Source organism: Mauremys mutica, chromosome 1, assembly GCF_020497125.1.
Source record: "Mauremys mutica isolate MM-2020 ecotype Southern chromosome 1, ASM2049712v1, whole genome shotgun sequence".
Lineage (NCBI taxonomy): Eukaryota > Metazoa > Chordata > Testudines > Geoemydidae > Mauremys > Mauremys mutica.
This window is the reverse complement of record NC_059072.1, coordinates 360,355,467-360,375,655: the sequence shown is the minus strand read 5'-3', so window position 1 is coordinate 360,375,655 and position 20,189 is coordinate 360,355,467. Positions and strand designations below refer to the sequence as shown.

The following is a 20,189-nucleotide window of genomic DNA, read 5'->3' as shown; positions in this document are numbered from 1 at the left end:
TGTAGGAATGATTTTGGGGAAGTTTTCTGGCCTGTGTGATACAGCAGCATTCCGGCCTTGGAATCTGTGAAAGCACCTTTCAAAGGGCAGTATGGGTTAGTAGACTATTAAACACATGAGGAAACTGAGGTACAGAGAGGTGACTCATCCAGGCTCATGCAACAGGTCAGTGGCAGAGCTGCAACTGCACTGAGGTTTCCTGACTGCCCAGCCAGTGCTCTGCCCATTGGAACACACTGTCTCCTCGATAGTACATTATATTCCCTGAAAATAAATTCTGAATAAGAAAAGGAGAGCATTCACATCAGCAATCAGATTTCTTGGAGTTCTGCTCATCCAATCAGGGAACAGAAGTCAAGTCATATGACCTGAGTGTCCAATCCACACACTGTGAGTTTTAACTAGCAAACTGATTCCTGAAGAAGAATTATTCATTGAACTCACCCCGTGATTATTTTTGAAACAGGGATAAATTTGAGTGCCCTGTAAGCTTCTTACGGAGAATTTATGAAGAGGAAATGGGATGGGTTCACAGCCTAAATTATTCCCCATGAATTATTTGCTTGGCTGTAAAGCTAAGCGCTTCCATACCCCCCACATATCGGCAAGTACTGCCGACCCAATACATTCAAACATCACAGGTCAGGCCTCCCAAATCATGAGATTTTAAAATTATCTGGGGGCTTCTTTTGATTTGCCTTATACTTTTTGAACCATTGGGGGGGGTCACATTTTGAACATGACGGGCTAGACATTTACTATTTTTTAAATAAAAGTGGAGATTCTTGCGTGCTCGGGGATGGCCCCACTCCGGGGTACTCTCTCTGCACCGGCCGCTTCCCTGACCCCTGATTAGCACATTAAGTTCAAACCAAATACAATTTATGAAACAGCAACTGTAAGGAAAACAAGGAAAAGTGGAAGAGGGTTAAGGGGAACAAGGGACCCACCCTGTGGGCTCGGGGACACCACACCCGGCGTCTCTGGGACGTGAGGGCAGGTCACAGCCTGTTCCTCACACTCCCGGCTCCCTCGCAGGCCTCAGGCTCTTGCCGGCTGGGCCCTTCTCCCCAGCATTGCCCACCCCCCCGGTCAGGGTCACGTTCCCTCTCCCCCAAGTCCGGCCTGTGTGTCTGGGGGCATCTCCCTGCGCTGGGCCCCTGCCCAGGGCCCCCCTCGCTCTCTCCAGCCACTCCCTGCACCCGGCTCCAGTGTGACCGGCACCCGCAGTCCTGGCACTGGCCCCGCAGCTCCCCGCTGCAGCTTGGCCCTGGCTCCCTGATGGCGCGACTGGTCTGCGCTGCCCGTTCCCAGCTGCTCCAGCTCCCCTGTCTCTGGCTGCTGCTCTCCCCTTAGCTCTGCCCCTCTCGCCTCAGGCAGCTCCCCTTACACGGAGGATGGGCTTCTGGGCTCCTGGTTCCCTCATTGGCCGGCCTGCCCTGTCAATCAGGCTCACCTGGAGCGTTGGCATTTCCCCCTTGGCCCTGGGGACTGTCAGTCTAAGGATTCTGATTTCTCTTCCTCCATTCCCCTTTCTTTTGGTACTGGGAGAGGCCAGCCAAAAACCCACTAAGTGTCAGTGCGGGGCAGCAGCCCCTCCTGCTGGCCTAGATCCAATCTTCAGAGCAGGCCCCTTGGACTGAACTGGAAATTGGGATTCAAAACGCACACACATCCAGCGCCTAATGCTTTGAGCTCCAAACAGTTCTTAGATCTGGCTGAGGTTCCACCCTCACAAGCTCTTCATCCACCCACCCTCCAGTCCCTCTTCTGAGTGCACGGGCAGCCCGGGGCTGCACTGACAATACCTTCAGACTCAGACCAAAGGTCTATCCAGCCCAGTATCCTGTCTTCCGACAGTGGCCAGTGGCAGGTGCCCCAAAGGGAATGAACAGAACAGGTAATCATCAAGTCATCCATCCTCTGTCATCCATTCCCAGCTTCTGGCAAACAGAGGCTAGGGACACCATTCCTGCCCATCCTGCTAATAGCCATTGATGGACCTATCCTCCATGAATCTATCTAGCTCCTTTTTGAACCTCATTATACTATTGGCCTTCACAACTCTTTCTGGCAAGAAGTTCCAGGGGTTGACGGTGCATTGCGTGAAAAAAATACTTTATTGTGTTTGTTATAAACTTAACATAAGAACATAAGAACGGCCATACCGGGTCAGACCAAGGGTCCATCTAGCCCAGTATCTGTCTACCGACAGTGGCCAATGCCAGGTGTCCCAGAGGGAGTGAACCTAACAGGCAATGATCAAGTGATCTCTCTCCTGCCATCCATCTCCATCCTCTGATGAACAGAGGCTAGGGACACCATTCTTACCCATCCTAGCTAATAGCCATTTATGGACTTAGCCACCATGAATTTATCCAGTTCCCTTTTAAACCTTCAGAACCTCCTCAGGTAAGGAGTTCCACAAGTTGACTGTGCGCTGTGTGAAGAAGAACTTTTTATTTGTTTTAAACCTGCTACCTATTAAGTTCATTTGGTGACCCCTAGTTCTTGTATTATGGGAATAAGTAAATAACTTTTCCTTAGCCTTGGCCAACAAGGTAATGCATAAGGTAATGCATAGGTAAATGCATTAGAATGCACCGGTGCTGAGGGGTTTTTACCGCCTCAAGAGGGGTTGTCATACCACCTCATGGTATTGGTCCGGACCAGGTAAAGATGCCCCCAAATTGTCGGAGAAAAACTCAGTTCTCGCTTTATTATTTCTCCAGTAATCACACTATCCTTGCTTCTAGAAGTCTCACGTCATTAGGGTTACAGCTGGGCTAACTCTTGCTAACTGACTGACATGCATTAAGATCCCCTTCAAATCTTTATTAATTCTTTCCCTGCTTCCACACTATAAACCTCTATATTCAGCCATATTACAACACATGTTGCTGAAGCACGGAGGGACTAAGTGACTTGCCCAAGGTCACAGAAGAAGTCTGTGGAAGAGCCTGGAACTGAAGCCAGTTCTTCTGAGTCCCAGGCCAGCACTTTAACCCCTGATCCATCCTTCCTTTCTGGGGCTAGTGACTGGGGGAGGGAGCGGGGGGGCAGCTGAACTAGATGATCTAATGGCTCCATCTGGCCTTAAATTCTATGACTCTATGAATCATTATTTTGAGATGATCATTATCTTGGATGCAACTTGAAGAAGCCACTACCCTGAATGCTTATAGGCACTAAACAATTATACCTGCTGGTGAAAAAGTATCAGGATTGTCACAGTTACACCAGGATATATTGTTTCTAAACCAGGTCCTTTCCTGTTTTGGGGGGAATCTCACAATTGTCCCATTCTTTGACCTGAGAACACCCCATCTATTCTAAATGCTTATCACTGAGACAGTCCAGTTGGACACCTCACTCCCCTCCCTTTGGGTGCTTGTGACCAGGGCTATAGAGTCACCCCCAGCCTCCTTAAAACTAGTAGGTTTGCTGGCAAACAGCAAAATGCATTAGGGAAAATTCTTTTAAAATACCAGGCAGCTGTCACACATCTACACTCATCTATCTCACGTATCACTGCAAGCTAAGCTAGACAGGCTTTACTGTGGAGATGGACAAACAAAACTGGCCCAACTTACATTCTTTTGGGAAGCCAAGGAGCTCTTGGGACCCAGCCTAGATTCCCTGTGTCTCTGAAAGCACCTTCCCATCTGTTTGCCATTTTCTTTTGGAATCAGACTTTGCTGAAACCTGTGTGAGCCTGGGCCAGTCACCGTAGTGCTCAGCTGTGTCCATGTTGAAGGTCCAAGGTGTGAAGCTGGCCTTTGCCACACTGCTTTCACCCAGGCAGACGTCTAAGATAAGGCCCCTGTGTCTGTTGTTCCCTTTGTTTGGCAGTTAGACCCATTCTGCCTCAATGGATCACAAGCACGGGTCCAGTGCTGTGCGGAGCCACTCGGCATCCTCGTAACGGTCTAAAACTCCTCTCAGAAATCCAATTCTTACCCTTCACTCTCACCCCCGAGCACCCCCACATCTGCCACAGGCACCAACAGGCTGGAGTTATGGGGTTTCCCAGAAGGCAACTGTCACAGCAGGCTTTGGTAAGACGCCTTTTATAAACAAATGTCAGAGGTGTTGCTCTGTTTAGCCCCTCACATAGCCCTGATCTTACGGTCTCAGAGCATCTGAGCACCTTGTATGTATTTATCCTCCTGTCTCCACTGTGAGGCAGGGCAGGGCTATTATCCACCTGTGCAGAGGCTCAGAGACAGCCCATGGCTTGCCCATGGTCACACATGGTGAAGGAATCAAACCCAGCTGTCTTAAGTCGCAGCGCAGTGCCCAGACCTCATGGCCAGGCTTCCAGCCATCTGGGTGGTGAGAAGTGTCAGGGACTCGAACCCAGACGGCGAGGTTCGTTGTCTGACCGCAGAGAGACAGGCAACACCAGCAAGGTCCGATCAAAAGCTCTTTATTGACAAGTGCACGCATCAATAGAGAGCAGCTCGTCTCCAGAGAGAACCAGCTTGCTCTTTACATCTTAGTATCAGCCTATATAGACAGTTCCATCACGTCATAGATCATTCACTTGAGCAACCCACCCCCCCCTTTTCTAACAACTAGAAACTAGACACCTTTAATATACACGCATGCCTAGTCCCCTACATTTACAGCATTAGATTGTTAATAATATCTTAACAAGCACCAAAAGTTAGGAATGTAAGGGAGTTAAAAACAAACCGAAAACTAAACCAGGGAGTGAGAGTAAGGACGCTGGGAGGCTGGGGTTTCTTATCAGTTCTTCAAACAAACTGTTCCTAACACAGCACAGCTGGTACTATGCCAGGAATGCAGCCCCACACTTATCTCACTTTTTCCCAGCGCTTTGTGAGACATGCTGCTCCCCTGTATTTTTCCACTCAGGGATTACCCGGAAACCCCCGGTTAGCCTGACTTCAGTCAGGTTGGCATAACTGGTTTTGTGCTACATCTCTATTCAGGCCTAACAGAAGTACAGCTGGATTCACTGCTGCACCAGCAGAGCTCCCACCTTCGCTTCAGAGAGCAGGGATGGCAGGGAGCCAGTTACAGGGGTTTGATTCGCTGGCCTGTTCTCCCCCTGCCACAGCAGAGTTTAGAGCCGCCTGGGGGCTGAGCTAAACTCCGCCCAGTGATAACAGCTTCTCAGTGCACAGCTCACTCCGGCCAAGTCCCTGTGGATGGGGGCCATGCCAGAGTGCCCCCTTGTGGCCTGAGGTAGCCTTGCAGGAAACCTGCCCTTCCCTCCAAGGTCCTTGCAATGACTTACTCTCAGCCCGGAGTACTTAAAAAAAGAGCCCCATGTATGGGTTTGCATTAATTCAGTTTTCTCTAAAACACAAGGTCTCCTACCCCATGGCCCCATCCTCCTCCTTTACTCATCCCCTCACCAAACTACATTTTGGGGTGAGCATTGGTTCAGGCTTCCCGCAACCCCTGCTGCTTTTCCATGGAGGCCCCGCCCCCATCCCATCTCTTCCCACTAGGCCCTTCCCCCTACACCTCCACTTCTCCTGATGCTCCATTCCCCCCCAGGCCTGGGCACCAGCCGGGCCATAGAAAGAGCTACCCCAGGAGCCCAGGCTGCTGTGAGGAGCCCAAGACTCTCCACCTTTCCTGTGGTGTGTCCTGGGGGGCAGGGACACAGGCTGGAGGCTTCTCTTGGGCCCCTCAGCCCTCTGCCCAGGGCAGATGGAGGATCTGGTGCCCCTCACAGTGGCTCTAGCTCCTCGGACACATTTCACCATGGCCCCCCTATGGCTTCTGGCCTGGAGAGGGGGTGGAGCCTTGGGGGAAGAAGGGGAGCAGAGGGTGGGGCCTCATGGGGGAAAAAGAGGGGCGTGGCAGTGTCACAGAGGCGGTGGGGTTCCTGCCTCTGTCCCTTTTCTGATTTTGAAAAGGTGGTCACCCTGCAGTGAACGGGCTGGGCTGGGACTGGAGCTGGCTGTGCCTCTGTTGGGGAGCTGAGGTCCATTTCCATCCCTTTTCATTGTTGGGTCAGCACAAATGGAGGGGAGGAGGAGGGAACCTGCGCCTGAGTTGCTTGCCAGGACTGATGTGTGTCATACCCTCACTCACACATGCAGCTCTGCTCTGCTTCTCCTGAGGCGCCTGCATTAATCATGTCTCTGACAGGACTCAGTCACAAACATCTGGCTGAGGGGTTAGGGGAAGGGTGGGTGTCTGTGCCCCTTGAATAGCCCCTGGCCGTAGCTGGTGCAGCCCCCATGGATCTTGCAGCACACAGAGCGCTCAGGAAGGGCCAGGACTGTGACAGCAGAACAGACGGGACAGTGTCGAGCTAGGGCAATGGGAAACAAAATCCACGTGCCTTCTCTTTATTGACTGTCTTGAGAGGAATTCTGAGGTCTGAGCAGGCACTGATAGGGTTCTTTATGAACAAACATCCAACTAGTCCCCTGGCTCTCAACGAACAAAGTCACTTTGTAAATGCTGCTGCTTGTCTTGGTCTCCTTCCCCCAGTGCCCTCTCCTCCCTCACCAGCCCATCTACAATTGCTCCAGGCCATAGACCCCATCTGAACATGTCTCGACATAGTGGAGATCAGTAGCGCATGTTGTCTTGGATTTAAGGGTCCAGGATGGAATAGGTGGCCAGTATTTTTCGTCTCCCATGTCATCAATGCTGGAGCAGGATGATGAACTGACTCGTCACTTGACGAACACCCTGAGTATCCTCGCACGAAGGTGTTTGCTTTTCACGCTGTACACAAGGGGATTAATCAAGGGAGGGACAAGCAGGGAAATGTAGCCCAGGAGAATCTGAAGCATGGGAGAAGAGCCCTGCCCAAATCTGTGTAACAGAGACAAGCCAATCATTGGTGTGTAAAAGAGAAGGACAGCGCAGAGATGGGACACGCAGGTGTTCAGAGCCCTGAGACTCTCCGCCTGGGACGTGATGCTCAACACTGTTTTGAGGATCATCACATAAGAGAGGAAGATGAGCAGTGAGTCCAACCCCTCCGTCAAGAGAGCAACAGACAAGCCATAGATGCTGTTTACTCTGATATCTGAACAAGCCATCCTTATGACGTCCTGGTTTATGCAGTAGCAATGGGAGAGGACATTGGATCGACAATATTGGAACTGTTGAAGGAGAATAGGGAATGGGAGCATTACAGTTACCCCTCTGAGAACACACACCAGTCCCATCTTACCTATTCTTGGCAGGGTTAAGATGGAAGCATATCTCAGCGGGTCATGGATAGCGATTAAACGGTCAAAGGCCATCAACAAGAGCACAGAGGATTCAATGCATTCAAACATGTGGATGAAGAACAGCTGGGCAAAACAGGCATCGAGGCTGATCTCTCTAGAGTTAAACAAGAATATACCCAGTGTCGTTGGCATGGTGGATATCGATAAGCCAAGATCTGTGACGGCCAACATGGAAAGGAAAATGTACATGGGCTCATGGAGGCTTGGATCTGTTTTTATAATGAACAGAATGACTGAATTTCCTACTATAGAAATAACATACACTAAGCAGAAGGGGACAGAGATCCAGAGATGGACGTCTTCCTGCCCAGGTATCCCGGTGAGCAGGAACACTGCAGAGCTGAATTTGGTGTCATTGACAGCTGACATAATGGACTGGGGAGGTCCAAGTCGTTCTGAACTTTCCTTCCTAAAAGGAAAAATGACAGGAGACTGGATGACATTTCTTGAGACACCTTTCTGCTCTCAGTGCAAGTCTAGAGACTCCAAGGAGCTCAAGGAAGATCAGCAAAAACATAGTCTTAGATTTACATGGCAGATAGGCATTGCCAGAGTGGATCAGACCCATAGTCCATGGAGCCTAGTATCCAGTGGCCAGTTCTAGATCCTTCAGAGGAAGTGGAAGACACCCTGCAATAGAGTGCTTTGAAATAATCTGCACACACAAATTTTGTGGTGCAAATCAGGAAAGTTTAGATCTGATTGAAGAGTTTTTGAAACAATCCTCTCTACTCTAATTATATTTTCAGGTTATCTGTATAAATATCCAGTACCTCGTTGAATGCTGCTAAACTCTTGGCCCCATTGATGCCTTGTGGCTGAGAGTTCCACAATCTATTTCAGCACTGTGTGATTTTACAATTGTGACTTTCCCACAGACACTCTTTCTGGCCCTCCACCTCTTAATGTGGTCCATTGTATCATGAGATGTGTGTAAACACCTGGCAATTGCATGTGAAAACTTGTAATTGTAGTTATCTGTCCTGCACTGAAGCTATTTATAAATGTGTTCCATTATCTCATTGTATATAATTTTTAAATTTTTCTACTCCTGAGAGTCCAAATTAAGCCACTGCCTATTTGCAGTACATGGGATATATTCTTAGGCACAAGTTCTTAATTCAATAACATTGCCTTGAATGGCATCACCCAGATTTAAATGCATCCAATGAAGTGGGTATTCACCCACAAAAGCTCATGCTCCAAAACGTCTGTTAGTCTATAAGGTGCCACAGGACTCTTTGCTGCTTTTCCAGATTTAAATGTATAAATTCAATCAGAACAGGACTCTTTTAACTTTCCCTTATCAACTGCTCCTGGTGATACACTCTGACCCTCAAAAATCCCTCCAAGAGGAACTGAAGTGCTTTGCCTGGCTTATGTTGACTGAATCCAGAGAGTTCAATCATCCTACAGCAGTGGTCGGCAACCTTTCAGAAGTGGTGTGCCGAGTCTTCATTTATTCACTGTAATTTAAGGTTTCGCGTGCCAGTAATGCATTTTAACATTTTTAGAAGGTCTCTTTTTATGTCTATAATATATAACTAAACTCTTGTTGTATGTAAAGTAAATAAGTTTTTTCAAATGTTTAAGAAGCTTCATTTAAAATTAAATTAAAATGCAGATCTCCCCAGACAGGTGGCCAGGACCCGGGCAGTGTGAGTGCCACTGAAAATCAGCTTGAGTGCCACCTTCGGCACATGTGCCATAGGTTGCCTACCCCTGTCCTACAGCCTTCTCTTCATCCTCACAGGACCTTGCTGAGGGCTCTAAAATCTCTCTGCTGTAGATATCCCTTAGAGTTCCCGGGCTACCGGCATCTCTTCTCACTCTCTGATCTCTCCCCATGCCATGGTCTGTAGATATTTGGCAAGTGACAAGCTGACACACACAGTTACTTCAGTTGGGTGGATGTGGGGATAATGACACATATGGATAAATAGTGAAAACACTAGGTTTGCACTATTATCCGTAAGTAAGGAAGTAACTTGAGTGTGCAAGTTGCTTCAGCCATTCTCATGTAAGCAGTAGTGGCTGCAAATTATATACAATCACTATTACACTCCCCTTTCCTGCACCTCAGCTCTACTCTCCTGAAACACAGACCAGTGGTTCTGTTCTCTTATGTCTTTTTGGAAAGTCTTGCACATTTATTGCAAAGGGATTGTGTTCATGACCCTGAATGTAAGTGTTAGAAACAGCTACCGGGCAGTTATGAGGTGGCAGAATCATATAACTCTTCGCTGAACAAAGGGTTAATAGCACAAAGCCATTGCAAACAGTATGTGGAGCACTTCTGAAACACTTTCTAAAGCAAAAGGAATTAAGGAGTAAAGTTACCACTGCTCCTTCCTGGAAATATTCCAACAACTCTCCTGCTGGCTTTCGATATACAGGCATGTCACGAAAGTTTGGTTTGTAATATTTGTATTACAATTAAAAGTTTTGTCATAACATTTACACATCTGTATTTTAGTAAACACATGTCCACCATTTATTTCCTCTCTGATCTGCTTTTAGAGATGATTTCTCAGGTTACAGTGGGACTTAAAATGTAGCATCCGTCACCTGGATTTCTTCAGAATCTGAAAAGATTGAATGTCTCAGCCCTCATTCAGTCACTTGTCGGCAAACAAAAGTATTGTAGCCCCTCTGTCCCTGGGTTAATAGCTGACTGGTTCTCCTCAGGTTCTGTTCTGTCAGTCTACAGCCTGTATCTGGAGTGGTAACAGGCCTTGGGATTAGTATAGAAAATTTTCATTCCCTGAGCTGTCAGTCTCTGGTACGTAGTATCCTCAACACCTGTTACTCAGGCACAAAGAGGTTTGCAGGAAGTGGATTTCAAAGTCAAATGCATGAATATTCACGGAAATGGAACTTTATTTCACACAGGAAAGTCATCTATTGCTCTCTGTCTCTCATTCTCTGACTATCTCTGTCCTATATTCCTAAAATATGTAGCACTCTAAAATGGTATTGGGACAGACATGGAGCTGAGATGCCATAATGTATGTTTTGGTTAAACCCAGTTCTTGGGATGTTTGCTTATAGCTATATTGGGTTAACTACTGGGATGTTTGTCTTATGGCTATATTGGGTGAAACCAGTATGGCTCTTCTGAATTTAATATCATGCTGCTGGAAAACAAGAAGGCTGGGAAGGAACAGCTGAAGAAAAAACTTCTCTCAGTAAGTACTTCAGGGAGGATGAGAGACGACACCAGAGCTACAAGCTGGGAAGAGCTTATTTCCAGGCCCTATCCACGTTACACAGCTTGTTTTGCCAGTTCTGGGAGTCTGTAGAGAGGTGAGGCAGCTGTTGCTGAGAAATTCTTCAGACTGACAGGCACAGACACCACTGGGGAAATCTGAAGGCCCCCAGCCTGTCTAGGTCCCCGTTAGAGTAGTTGGGTTTGGAGTCAGATGCGTTCAGACTGATTTTTGAAAACCCTCTTATTCTCCCATGTTACCCTTTATTCCTACAGTTCACATTATACACCACTTTGGTTCCAGAAGATTGGCTGGTCACTCATCTCACCACTACTCACAGCCTCCCACAGGGAAGAACCATGGGTGCCGAACCCACCCAGACCTGCAGGGTAAGCACAGTCAAGCTGCGATGTGCTGTACCCCTGGGGCCTATTTGAGGGTGGGAGCATCATGGGATGTCATCCTATGAGAGGGAAGGGTACGAGGCCTGACATGTGGCACTCGGAGAGCAGAGAGTGAGAAGAGATGCCGGAAGCCCGGGAACTCTAAGGGACATCTACAAGAGAGAGATTCTAGAGCCCTCAGCCAGTCAGGAAACAGAAATATGCTCCATCAGACCTTTTACTGCGAGAAAATCAGCTCTGAATTCCTGCATTCACAATTAACAAGGAGAATAAAACCTTTGAAAATGCATTTGCTGGTTAAATTTCAAGGAGCAAATAAACCTGAGGGTATTGGGGAACAGGTCACTGATATTCTGTGCGGTCTCCTCTCGCTCAGCCCCTGGCAGGATCAGGACAGAGCACATAGCACCTCTAGAAATGAGACCCCGTGAGAAATCCTGAGTCAGTGCTTTGGGGTTTTAACGCTCCGAGCTCATTCTGAATCTCAGATTTCTGTGTAGCTTGAACAACTCACCGAGGACAATGGGTAGATGTAGGGGAGGGGTTTCCAAGCTACCTAGTGCTGCCTGTCTTCCAGCCCTGTCACTGAGTCACCCTAACAGTCCAGCTGAGTCCTCTGCCGCTGCACAGAACATCTGCAAATGGAAACAACCTGCAGCCTTTCCCCTTCACTGCACATTTCAAAGATAATGAAACCTTCCAACGTACCTAATACTGCTAGAAGGGGAGCCACTGACACCAGAGGTCTTCACCCAAAAGGACAAGGATTCATGGAGGAGGTTGCATGGGCAGCAGGCAGTATCTGTTCAGATAAGTGGGGAGCCGTCTTTATGAAGCATGTCTGCACATTCCCTTGGGGGCCACTTGGCCATCAGGGAAACTCAGCTGCTTGGCTTCGCGTGCACTAGCACTAACCCTCGTCACAGCCAATAGCAAACTGCAGGAGGCCAAATGCTCCCCGTCGGGACTGCAGCTCCAGCCCTGCTAGAAAATCTATTTCTGGAATACAGGCTTGTCATCACTGTTTGTATAGTTCTGATTTGTCACATAGATACCTTGGGGGTGGCTGAGTGGTAACAATGATGCTATCACAACTCTGCTCTTGCTGAAATGAGATAAAATAAATTATAATGATATAATAAAATAATAAGAATAGAATATAGGACCAGATTTGTCCCCAGCAGCCCCCTGTCCTACATTACAAACCCAGGGTGCAGGCCAGGAAAGGGAGATTCCACAAGGATCCCTACATGGAAATATCCCTTGGATCATTCCAATAGGAAAGGTCCCTTCTCTTCTTCCTGAGGAATGAAAAGGGACCCAGGATCCAGGGATTCCACCAGTTGTGGCATTTGCCCAGGGAAGTTTTTCCTTATTATTATGTGCCATGCATTTTCCAGTGTGGCTGAGGAGGCAGTATGTGGTACTCATGTTCCTGGGTTCATCAGTAACTCCCTGGAGTCCATGTAGATTACTTATGAATTCAGGAAGCTTAATAACACAGACCACTGTGACAGATTGTCACCCCAGGAGTGTAGTCTGGGAGCCATGGGAACCGATGTGACCCTTAACCCTCCAGCTGGGCTGGCCAATCTTACACTACTTTTGTGGTAACACAGCCAGCCTGTGCAATCTCTGTTATCACCCAGCATGACAGCAGGTGGTGCCACACACCCAACTGAGCTGCCTGAGTGCTTTACCTAAGCCACTCCAAGACAAGCAGGAGAGAACAGCCAATTTCCAAGCTCCCCTGCCTTGCACCCTTGTTGGAGTACAACCCAAAATTATACTATATTGCACTGCAAAGGATTCTGTACCGTGTAAGCTCATTGATTAAAGTCACTTTTCCCACTGATGTGGGAAAAATACGCAAAAGCATTTGTACACAGAACTGAGATTTTTGCTAGAGATGTACTAGTAAAGATAAAGCATAAAACACATTTATTAACTACAAAAAACATGGATTTGAAGTGATTATAAGTGATAGCCTGAGACCATCATTTCCAGCAGGCCAGTCTTTCTGACTCAGGTGTTTTGAGGAGATCTCTTGTGTAGGGAGTGAGTCCAAGAAATGATTTCACTCCCAACCTTGTATAGTTTTTCCATAGGGTGAGGACCTTTTGTTTTGAGACAATTTCCCAGCCCAGAGTGTGGAAAAATAAACAGAGCCATGGACTGAGCCTAATAAATTATATAGATAGGATATGAATTGTCAGTTTGTCACCCTGATTGATGATACAAGCAGTCCACAAAGTTTTAATACACAGGCTAGAAATCCCTTTAGCCTGGGTCCAATACTTGGCCCAGTTTAATCTTTGTTACTCAGGTGTATCCAGGAGTTCTTTTGTGTGGGGAGTGAGGCCAAGAGAGGATGTCACTCCCTGCCTCATATTGTTTTTCCATATAAGAGGAACCCTTTGTCTCAAGCCAAGTTCCCAGCCCAGTCTGTGGAAAAATATGTGTACCAAAATGGAGTTCAGTGTCATGTGGTCTGGTCCTAATATATCTCTAACTTCGGGTACAAAAATGATACATGCACACACATAGGATAATCATATTCAGGAAATCATAACTTTTCTAATGATACCTCACAAGCCATATATTGTACCAGATGCTTCATAATTCTGTCATATTTATACCACTATGATGAATATGGATGCAGCATCATAACGTCCTCTATTGACACCTGAATGTGGAACAGTTCCTCATATGTGTCACCTAAAAAGAATGGCTCAGTTTTGGGAATCTTCCTCACATCCTCTGCAGTGATGACCAATTCAAAGGTTTCATTTAACCTCTCTGTAACAGCCTAATCTTCCTTGACAGCTCCTTTATAACCTCATCGTCCAGTGGTCCCATTGATTGTTTGACAGTCTTACTGCTTCTCACATACTTTGAAAAAAAATTGCTGTTATTTTTTGTTTCATTTGCTAGTTGTTTTTCAGATCATTTGAACTCATTACGCAGTATCGCGAAGCCTCAGTCAACAAGTATGTCACTCCCCCAAAAACCATGAGATTGGTTTAGAAGTAATGAGATACATTAATGTGGAGTTCATTTTTATTTGCCTTTGGTTTACGAGCCTTTGGGGTCAGCTGCTTTAGATTTTCTAAAGGGATGTCAAGTGATAAAAAAAATAATTGTGATTTAATCATGCAATTAAAAATAATTGTGATTAATCACAGTTAATTGCACTGTTAAACAATAATAAGCTATCATTTATTTAAATATTTTGCATGTTTTCTACATTTTCAAATGTATTGATTTGAATTACGACACAGAATACAAAGTGTACAGTGGTCACTTTATATGTATTTTTGATTACAAGTACTGCACCATAAAAGAACAAAAGAAATAATATTTTTAAATTCACCTAATACCGGTACTGAAGTACAATCTCTTTATCATGAAAGTTGAACTTACAAATGTAGAATTATATGTAAAAACTTTAATTCAAAAATAGAACAATGTAAAATTTTATAGCCTGCAAGTCTACTCAGTCCTACTTCTTGTTCTGCCAATAGCTCAGAGAAACAAGTTTGTTTACATTTGCAGGGGATAAAGCTGCCCGCTCCTTGTTTACAATGTCACCTGCAAGTGAGAAGAGGTGTTCACATGCCACTGTTATAGCTGGCGTCACAATATATTTACATGCCAGATGAGATAAAGATTCTTATATCCCTTCATCCTTCAACGACCATTCCAGGGGACATGCGTCCATGCTGATGATGTGTTCTGCTCAATAATAATCCAAAGCATTGCAGACGAACGCATGTTCATTTCCATTATCTGAGTCAGATGCCACCAGCAGAAGGTTGATTTTCTTTTTTGGTGGTTCGGGTTCTGTAGGTTCCACATTGGAGTGTTGCTCTTTTAAGACTTGTGAAAGCATGCTCCTCACCTCTTCCCTCTCAGATTTCGGAAGGAACTTCTGATTCTTAAACCTTGGGCTACATGCTGTAGTTATCTTTAGAAATCTCATATTAGCGCCTTCTTTGTGTTTTTTGAAATCGGCAGTGAAAGTGTTCTTAAAATGAACCACATGTTCTGGGTCATCATCCAATACAGCTATAACATGAAATATATGGCAGAATTAGGGTAAAACAGAGCAGGGGACTTACAATTCTCCCCCAGGGAGGTCAGTCACAAATTTAGTTAACACATTAGTTTTTTTCACTAGCGTCATCAGCATAGAAGCACGTCCTCCGCAATGGTGGCTGCAGCATCAAGGGGCATACGAATGTTTAGCCCATCTGGCATATAAGTACCTTGCAATGCGAGCTACAAAAGTGCCATGCAAATTCCTCTTCTCACTTTCTGGTGACATTGTAATTGAGAAGCAGGCAGCATTATTGCCTGTAAATGTAAAGAAACTTGAACAAGAACTGGGACTGAGTGAACTTGTAGGCTCTGAAGTTTTATGTTGTTTTGTTTTTGAAAGCAGTTATTTAACAAATAAAATCTACATTTGTAAATTGCACTTTCACAACAAAGAGATTATACTACAGCACTTGTATGAGGTGAATTGAAAACTACAGGTTTTTTTGTTTATCATTTTTACAGTGCAAATGTTGGCAATCAAAAATAACATGCACTTTGATTTCAATTACAACACAGAATACAATATATGTAAAAAGTAGAAAAACATCCAAAATATTTACTAAATTTCATTTGGTGTTCTATTGTTTAATAGTACAATTAAAACTGCGATTAATTATGATTTTTTTTTATACCCAATTAATTTTTTGAGTTAATCGTGTGTGTTGACTGTGATTAATCAACAGCCCTAGTTTTCTAGCTTTTCTGCAATTCACTTTGAAAAAGGAACGTTTTTTAAAGAAAATTGAAAGCTGAGATTCTCCACGCAGTGTCTTGGTTCCATAACTTGGGGCATTAAGAAATACAGGCAACAGTGCAAGACTCCCAATGAAATCCCAGGAGCTGTCATTGCTGGCCGTTTCTCAAGCGGCACACCCACAAACAAAAGTACTGAGGGTTAGTTAGTTGATATTTCTGGTCACATAGTCCATCAGTGGCAGAGACGCTGTGTTCCTCTGCAGTGGGCTACAAAGCCTCCAGTTGTAAGAAACGGGGTTATACCAGCTGGATATAGCAGTGGCTGTCTTGGAAAATCACTGGTTCCTGCGGCACAGCTCAGAGGGTCTCTTCCTCTCGTTCAGACATGAGACATGCACATGCTGGATAAGCAAGGCCATGCACAGTCTTAATAGAAAGGAGTGTGACCAAAGCCCAGCTCCAATTGCCTGCTCCTAGCTCTCTATTGGGTCCAAACAACCCCCTGCCCGCCCACAGATCTGGAAGGGACCTCCTGGTTTCCAGAGCCCAGGCCCCTGCTATCAAAAGTGACCCCGGCATATCACCCACTGCATAAATCTTTCTAGCTCCATGTTCAAATGAGCTGGGTTGTTTGCCCCTCACTGCTGCTGTTGAGAGGCTGTTCCAGAACCTCCCTGTTCTAATGGTCAGAAACCTCCTTCTCCTTCCCAGCCTCACTTTGCTCCAGGCCAGTTTGTTCTTGTGCCAACACTGTCCTTTACTTCTGCTCCCTCCTTGGTGTTTCCACCCCTGCTCCCACGATGTCTTTATAGAGCAATCTGATCCCTGCTCAGCCTGCATTTTCTTAGACTAAAACCAGCCAAGCTTTTTCAGTCTCCATATAAGACAGCCTCTCCATTTCCCTCACCATCCTAGGAGTCCTTCTCCACACTATTCCAGTTTCATCTTTCTTGAATACAAGTTACCAGAATTTCACATAGTTTGTCACAGCCGGTCTCAACAGTGCCTTGTGTAAGGATGCTAATACCTCCCAGTCTCACCTGACACATTGTAGGATCTCCTTTGCTTTGTTCACAGCCGCATCACATCAGTGGCTTACAGTCATCCTGGGACTGACTAATAGATCCAGGACTTTCTCCTCCTCTGTTATTTCCAACTTACCCTCGGCTGTATAAACAGGGGCGTAGTGTGTAGATGCAGGGCAGATTGAGAGCTGACTTGATGACAGTGTGCAAGCACGTTCACACAGACGAAATACCAGCTACTAACGGGTTCTTTAATCTTACAGGCAAATGTATAACTTGAATGAATGACAGGAAACTGAAGCCAGACAAAAAAACAATTTGGAAATGAGGCACACATTTTTAACAGCAAGGGTGCTTAACCAATGGAACAAACTCCCAAGGGAGGTGTGGGATTCTCCTGATACCTCCAAACAAAGACTGGCTGCCTTCCTGGAAGAGACGCTTTAGAGGAACAAGTCATTGGGCTCAATACAGGGGTAACTGGGTGAAAGTATATACCTGTGCTATACAGGAGGTCGAACTAGATCAATAGCTCTCAACATATTTGATCATGCCCTCCCCCTGCCCCCCTCCTTGTGTCAGTAAGAGTTTACGCCCCTGCCACACAAATACATATACTGATATATGTGGGGCAGGGCTTCAAAAAATTACTTTGGCTTTTTTGTTTTTCACTTGATTTTTGTTGTTGTTGCATGAATGAGCCAATGGTCCATTGGAATAAGAGCAAAAACAAAATTGTGGTCCCTGCTTACAACAAAATGTCTTTGCAAACGGATTCTTGTGCAGATGTCAATGACTTTGTATAATTCTATTCAAGCTTAACAGAAATCCATCAAAATGCACCATGCTACATAGAGTGAAATGAACAGCGCGGTCTGAGAACCTGATCTGTCTGGAGGAATCAGCTTTGCTAGTTATTCATTGCTGGGGGTAAAATTTGTACTGAAAGTATTATTTTCCTAAAGCTTCTCTCTCTCTCACCCCCCCCCCCGAATAGATTCTGCACCACCAGGGTGGTCTGCCCCTCAGTTTGAGAATCTCTGGACTACATGTTCTAATGGCTCCTCCTGGCCTTAAATTCTGTGACTCTGTGAGTCATTGTCTTTAATGGATAATCATCCTGGCTGCAACTTGAACAAGTTGCTCCTCTGAATGCTCTTGTGAATTCAGCGAGGATATATAACTCCTGCAAATGAACTGTAAAAAAATGAACTTGCAAGTGAACTGCAATGACTTACTCTCACCTGGAGTACTTAAAACAAGAGCCCCCTTTGAGGATTCACATTAATTCAGTCTTCTCTAAAACACAAGGTCTCCTACCTGATGGCCCCATCCTCCTCCTTTACTCAGGAGCCCCCCACCAAACTCCTTTTTGGGGTGAGTATTGGTGCAGTCTTGCCACAACCCCTGCTCATTTTCCCCAGGGCCCCCGCCCTCTGTCCCATCTCTTCCACTAGGCCCTTCCCCCTACTTCTCCACTTCCGCTGGGCCTCTGTCCGCCCGGTTGGGCCATGGTAAGAAGTACCACAGGAGCCCAGGCTGCTGTGGGGAGACCCAGACTGTGTGCTCAGACTGGTGTGCTCAGAATAGGAAGGCATCCAGTCTGTGAAAGAAACTTATTGAAACTTCTCTAAGGGTGAGATTTTATCTGTATTCAGTTTTATTACTGTATTAGGCTTAGACTTGCTGTTTTTATTTTATTGTCACTAATTGGAACCACTTAAATCCTACTTTCTGTATTTCATAAAATCACTTTTTACTTATTAATTAACCCAGAGTATGTATTAATACCTGGGAGGGGGGGAGGTACAGCTGTGCATCTCTCTCTATCAGTGTTATAGAGGGCGAACAATTTATGAGTTTACCCTGCATAAGCGTTATACAGGGTAAAACAGATTTATTTGGGTTTAGACCCCATTGGGAGTTGGGTATCTGAGTGCTAAAGACAAGAACACTTCTTAAGCAGCTTTAAGTTAAGTCTGCAGCTTTGGAGCACATGGTCCAGATCCTGGGACTGTGTTGGAGCAGACTGGTGTGTCTGGTTCAGCAAGACAGGGTGCTGGAGTCCCAAGCTGGCAGGGTAAGCAGGGGCAGAAGTAATCTTGGCACATCAGTTGGCAACCCCAAGGAGGTTTCTGTTATCTAACCTGTCACAGTACGCTCTGATTATCCTTGCACGAAGGTGTTTGCTTTTCATGCTGTACACAATTGGGTTCATCAGGGGCGGGACGAGCATGTAGATATAACCCAGGAGAATCTTAAGCAAGGGAGAAGAGCCCTCCCCCAATCTGTGTATTACAGACAGCCCGGTCATTGGCGTGTAGAAGAGCAGGACGGCACAGAGGTGGGAGACGCAGGTATTCAGGGCCCTGAGGCACTCCGCGTGGGACGTGATACTCAGCGCTGTTTTGAGGATCATCACATACGAGAGAAAGATGAGCAGCGAGTCCAGTCCCACAGTCAAGAGTGAAAGAGACAAGCCATAGATGCTGTTTACTCTGATATCCGAACAAGCCATCTTCATGACGTCCTGGTTTATGCAATAGCAATGGGAGAGGACATTGGATCGACAGTATCGTAATTGTTGAAGGAGAAAAGGGAGTGGGAGTATCACAGCCACCCCTCTTAGCGCAAATGCCAGTCCCATTTTGCTTATTCTTTGCAGAGTTAAGATGGAAGCATATCTCAGTGGGTCATGGATCGCGATGAAGCGGTCAAAGGCCATTAACAAGAGCACAGAGGATTCAGTGCATTTAAGCAAGTGGATGAAGAACAGCTGGGCAAAACAGGCATCGTGGCTGATCTCCTTAGAGTTAAACAAGAATATACCCAGTGTCGTTGGCATGGTGGCTATCAATAAGCCTAGGTCTGTGATGGCCAACATGGAAAGGAAAATGTACATGGGCTCATGGAGGCTTGGATCTGTTTTTATAATGAACAGAATGACTGAATTTCCTACTACAGAAAGAACATACATTAAGCAGAAGGGGACAGAGATCCAGAGATGGGAGTCTTCCTGCCCAGGTATCCCGGTGAGAAGGAACACTGCAGAGTTGAATTTGGTGTCATTGACAGGTGACATAATGTACTGGGCAGGTCCGAGGAGTTCTGAACTTTCCTTCCTAAAAGGAAAAAGGACAGGAGACTAGATGATAATTAATGACACTTCTTTCTGCTCTCAGTTCAAGTCTAGAGGCTCCCAGGAGCTCAAGGAAGATCAGCAAAAACATAGTCTTGGATTTACACAACTAATAGAAAGATAGGCATTGCCAGAGTGGATCAGGCCCATAGTCTATCTAGCCTAGTATCCAGTGACCAGTTTCAGATGTTTCAGAGGAAGTGGAAGACACCCTGCAATATGGAGCTTTGAAATATCCTGCACCCACTAGTTAGACAAATGTTGTGGTGCAAAACAGGAAGATTTAGAATTCATGAAAGAGTTTTTGTAACAATTCTAACTATTCTAATTGGATTTTCAGCTTACCTATATAAACATCCCGTCCCTCTTTGAATCCTGCC

At 45.9% G+C, this 20,189-nt stretch overlaps 2 protein-coding genes across 2 annotated transcripts; both read right to left on the bottom strand.

The window, feature by feature from the left end:
* Positions 1 to 6,668: 6,668 nt before the first annotated feature.
* On the bottom strand, positions 6,669 to 7,604 carry LOC123356216 (olfactory receptor 51G2-like). Its single transcript, XM_044999215.1, has one exon. The coding sequence runs from the start codon at positions 7,602 to 7,604 to the stop codon at positions 6,669 to 6,671; it is 936 nt and encodes a 311-aa protein (XP_044855150.1).
* Positions 7,605 to 18,780: 11,176 nt separating this feature from the next.
* Positions 18,781 to 19,752, bottom strand: LOC123362095 (olfactory receptor 51G2-like). The gene has a single exon (XM_045002401.1). It carries the CDS (start codon positions 19,750 to 19,752, stop codon positions 18,781 to 18,783), a length of 972 nt encoding a protein of 323 aa, XP_044858336.1.
* Between the last annotated feature and the right edge of the window lie 437 nt (positions 19,753 to 20,189).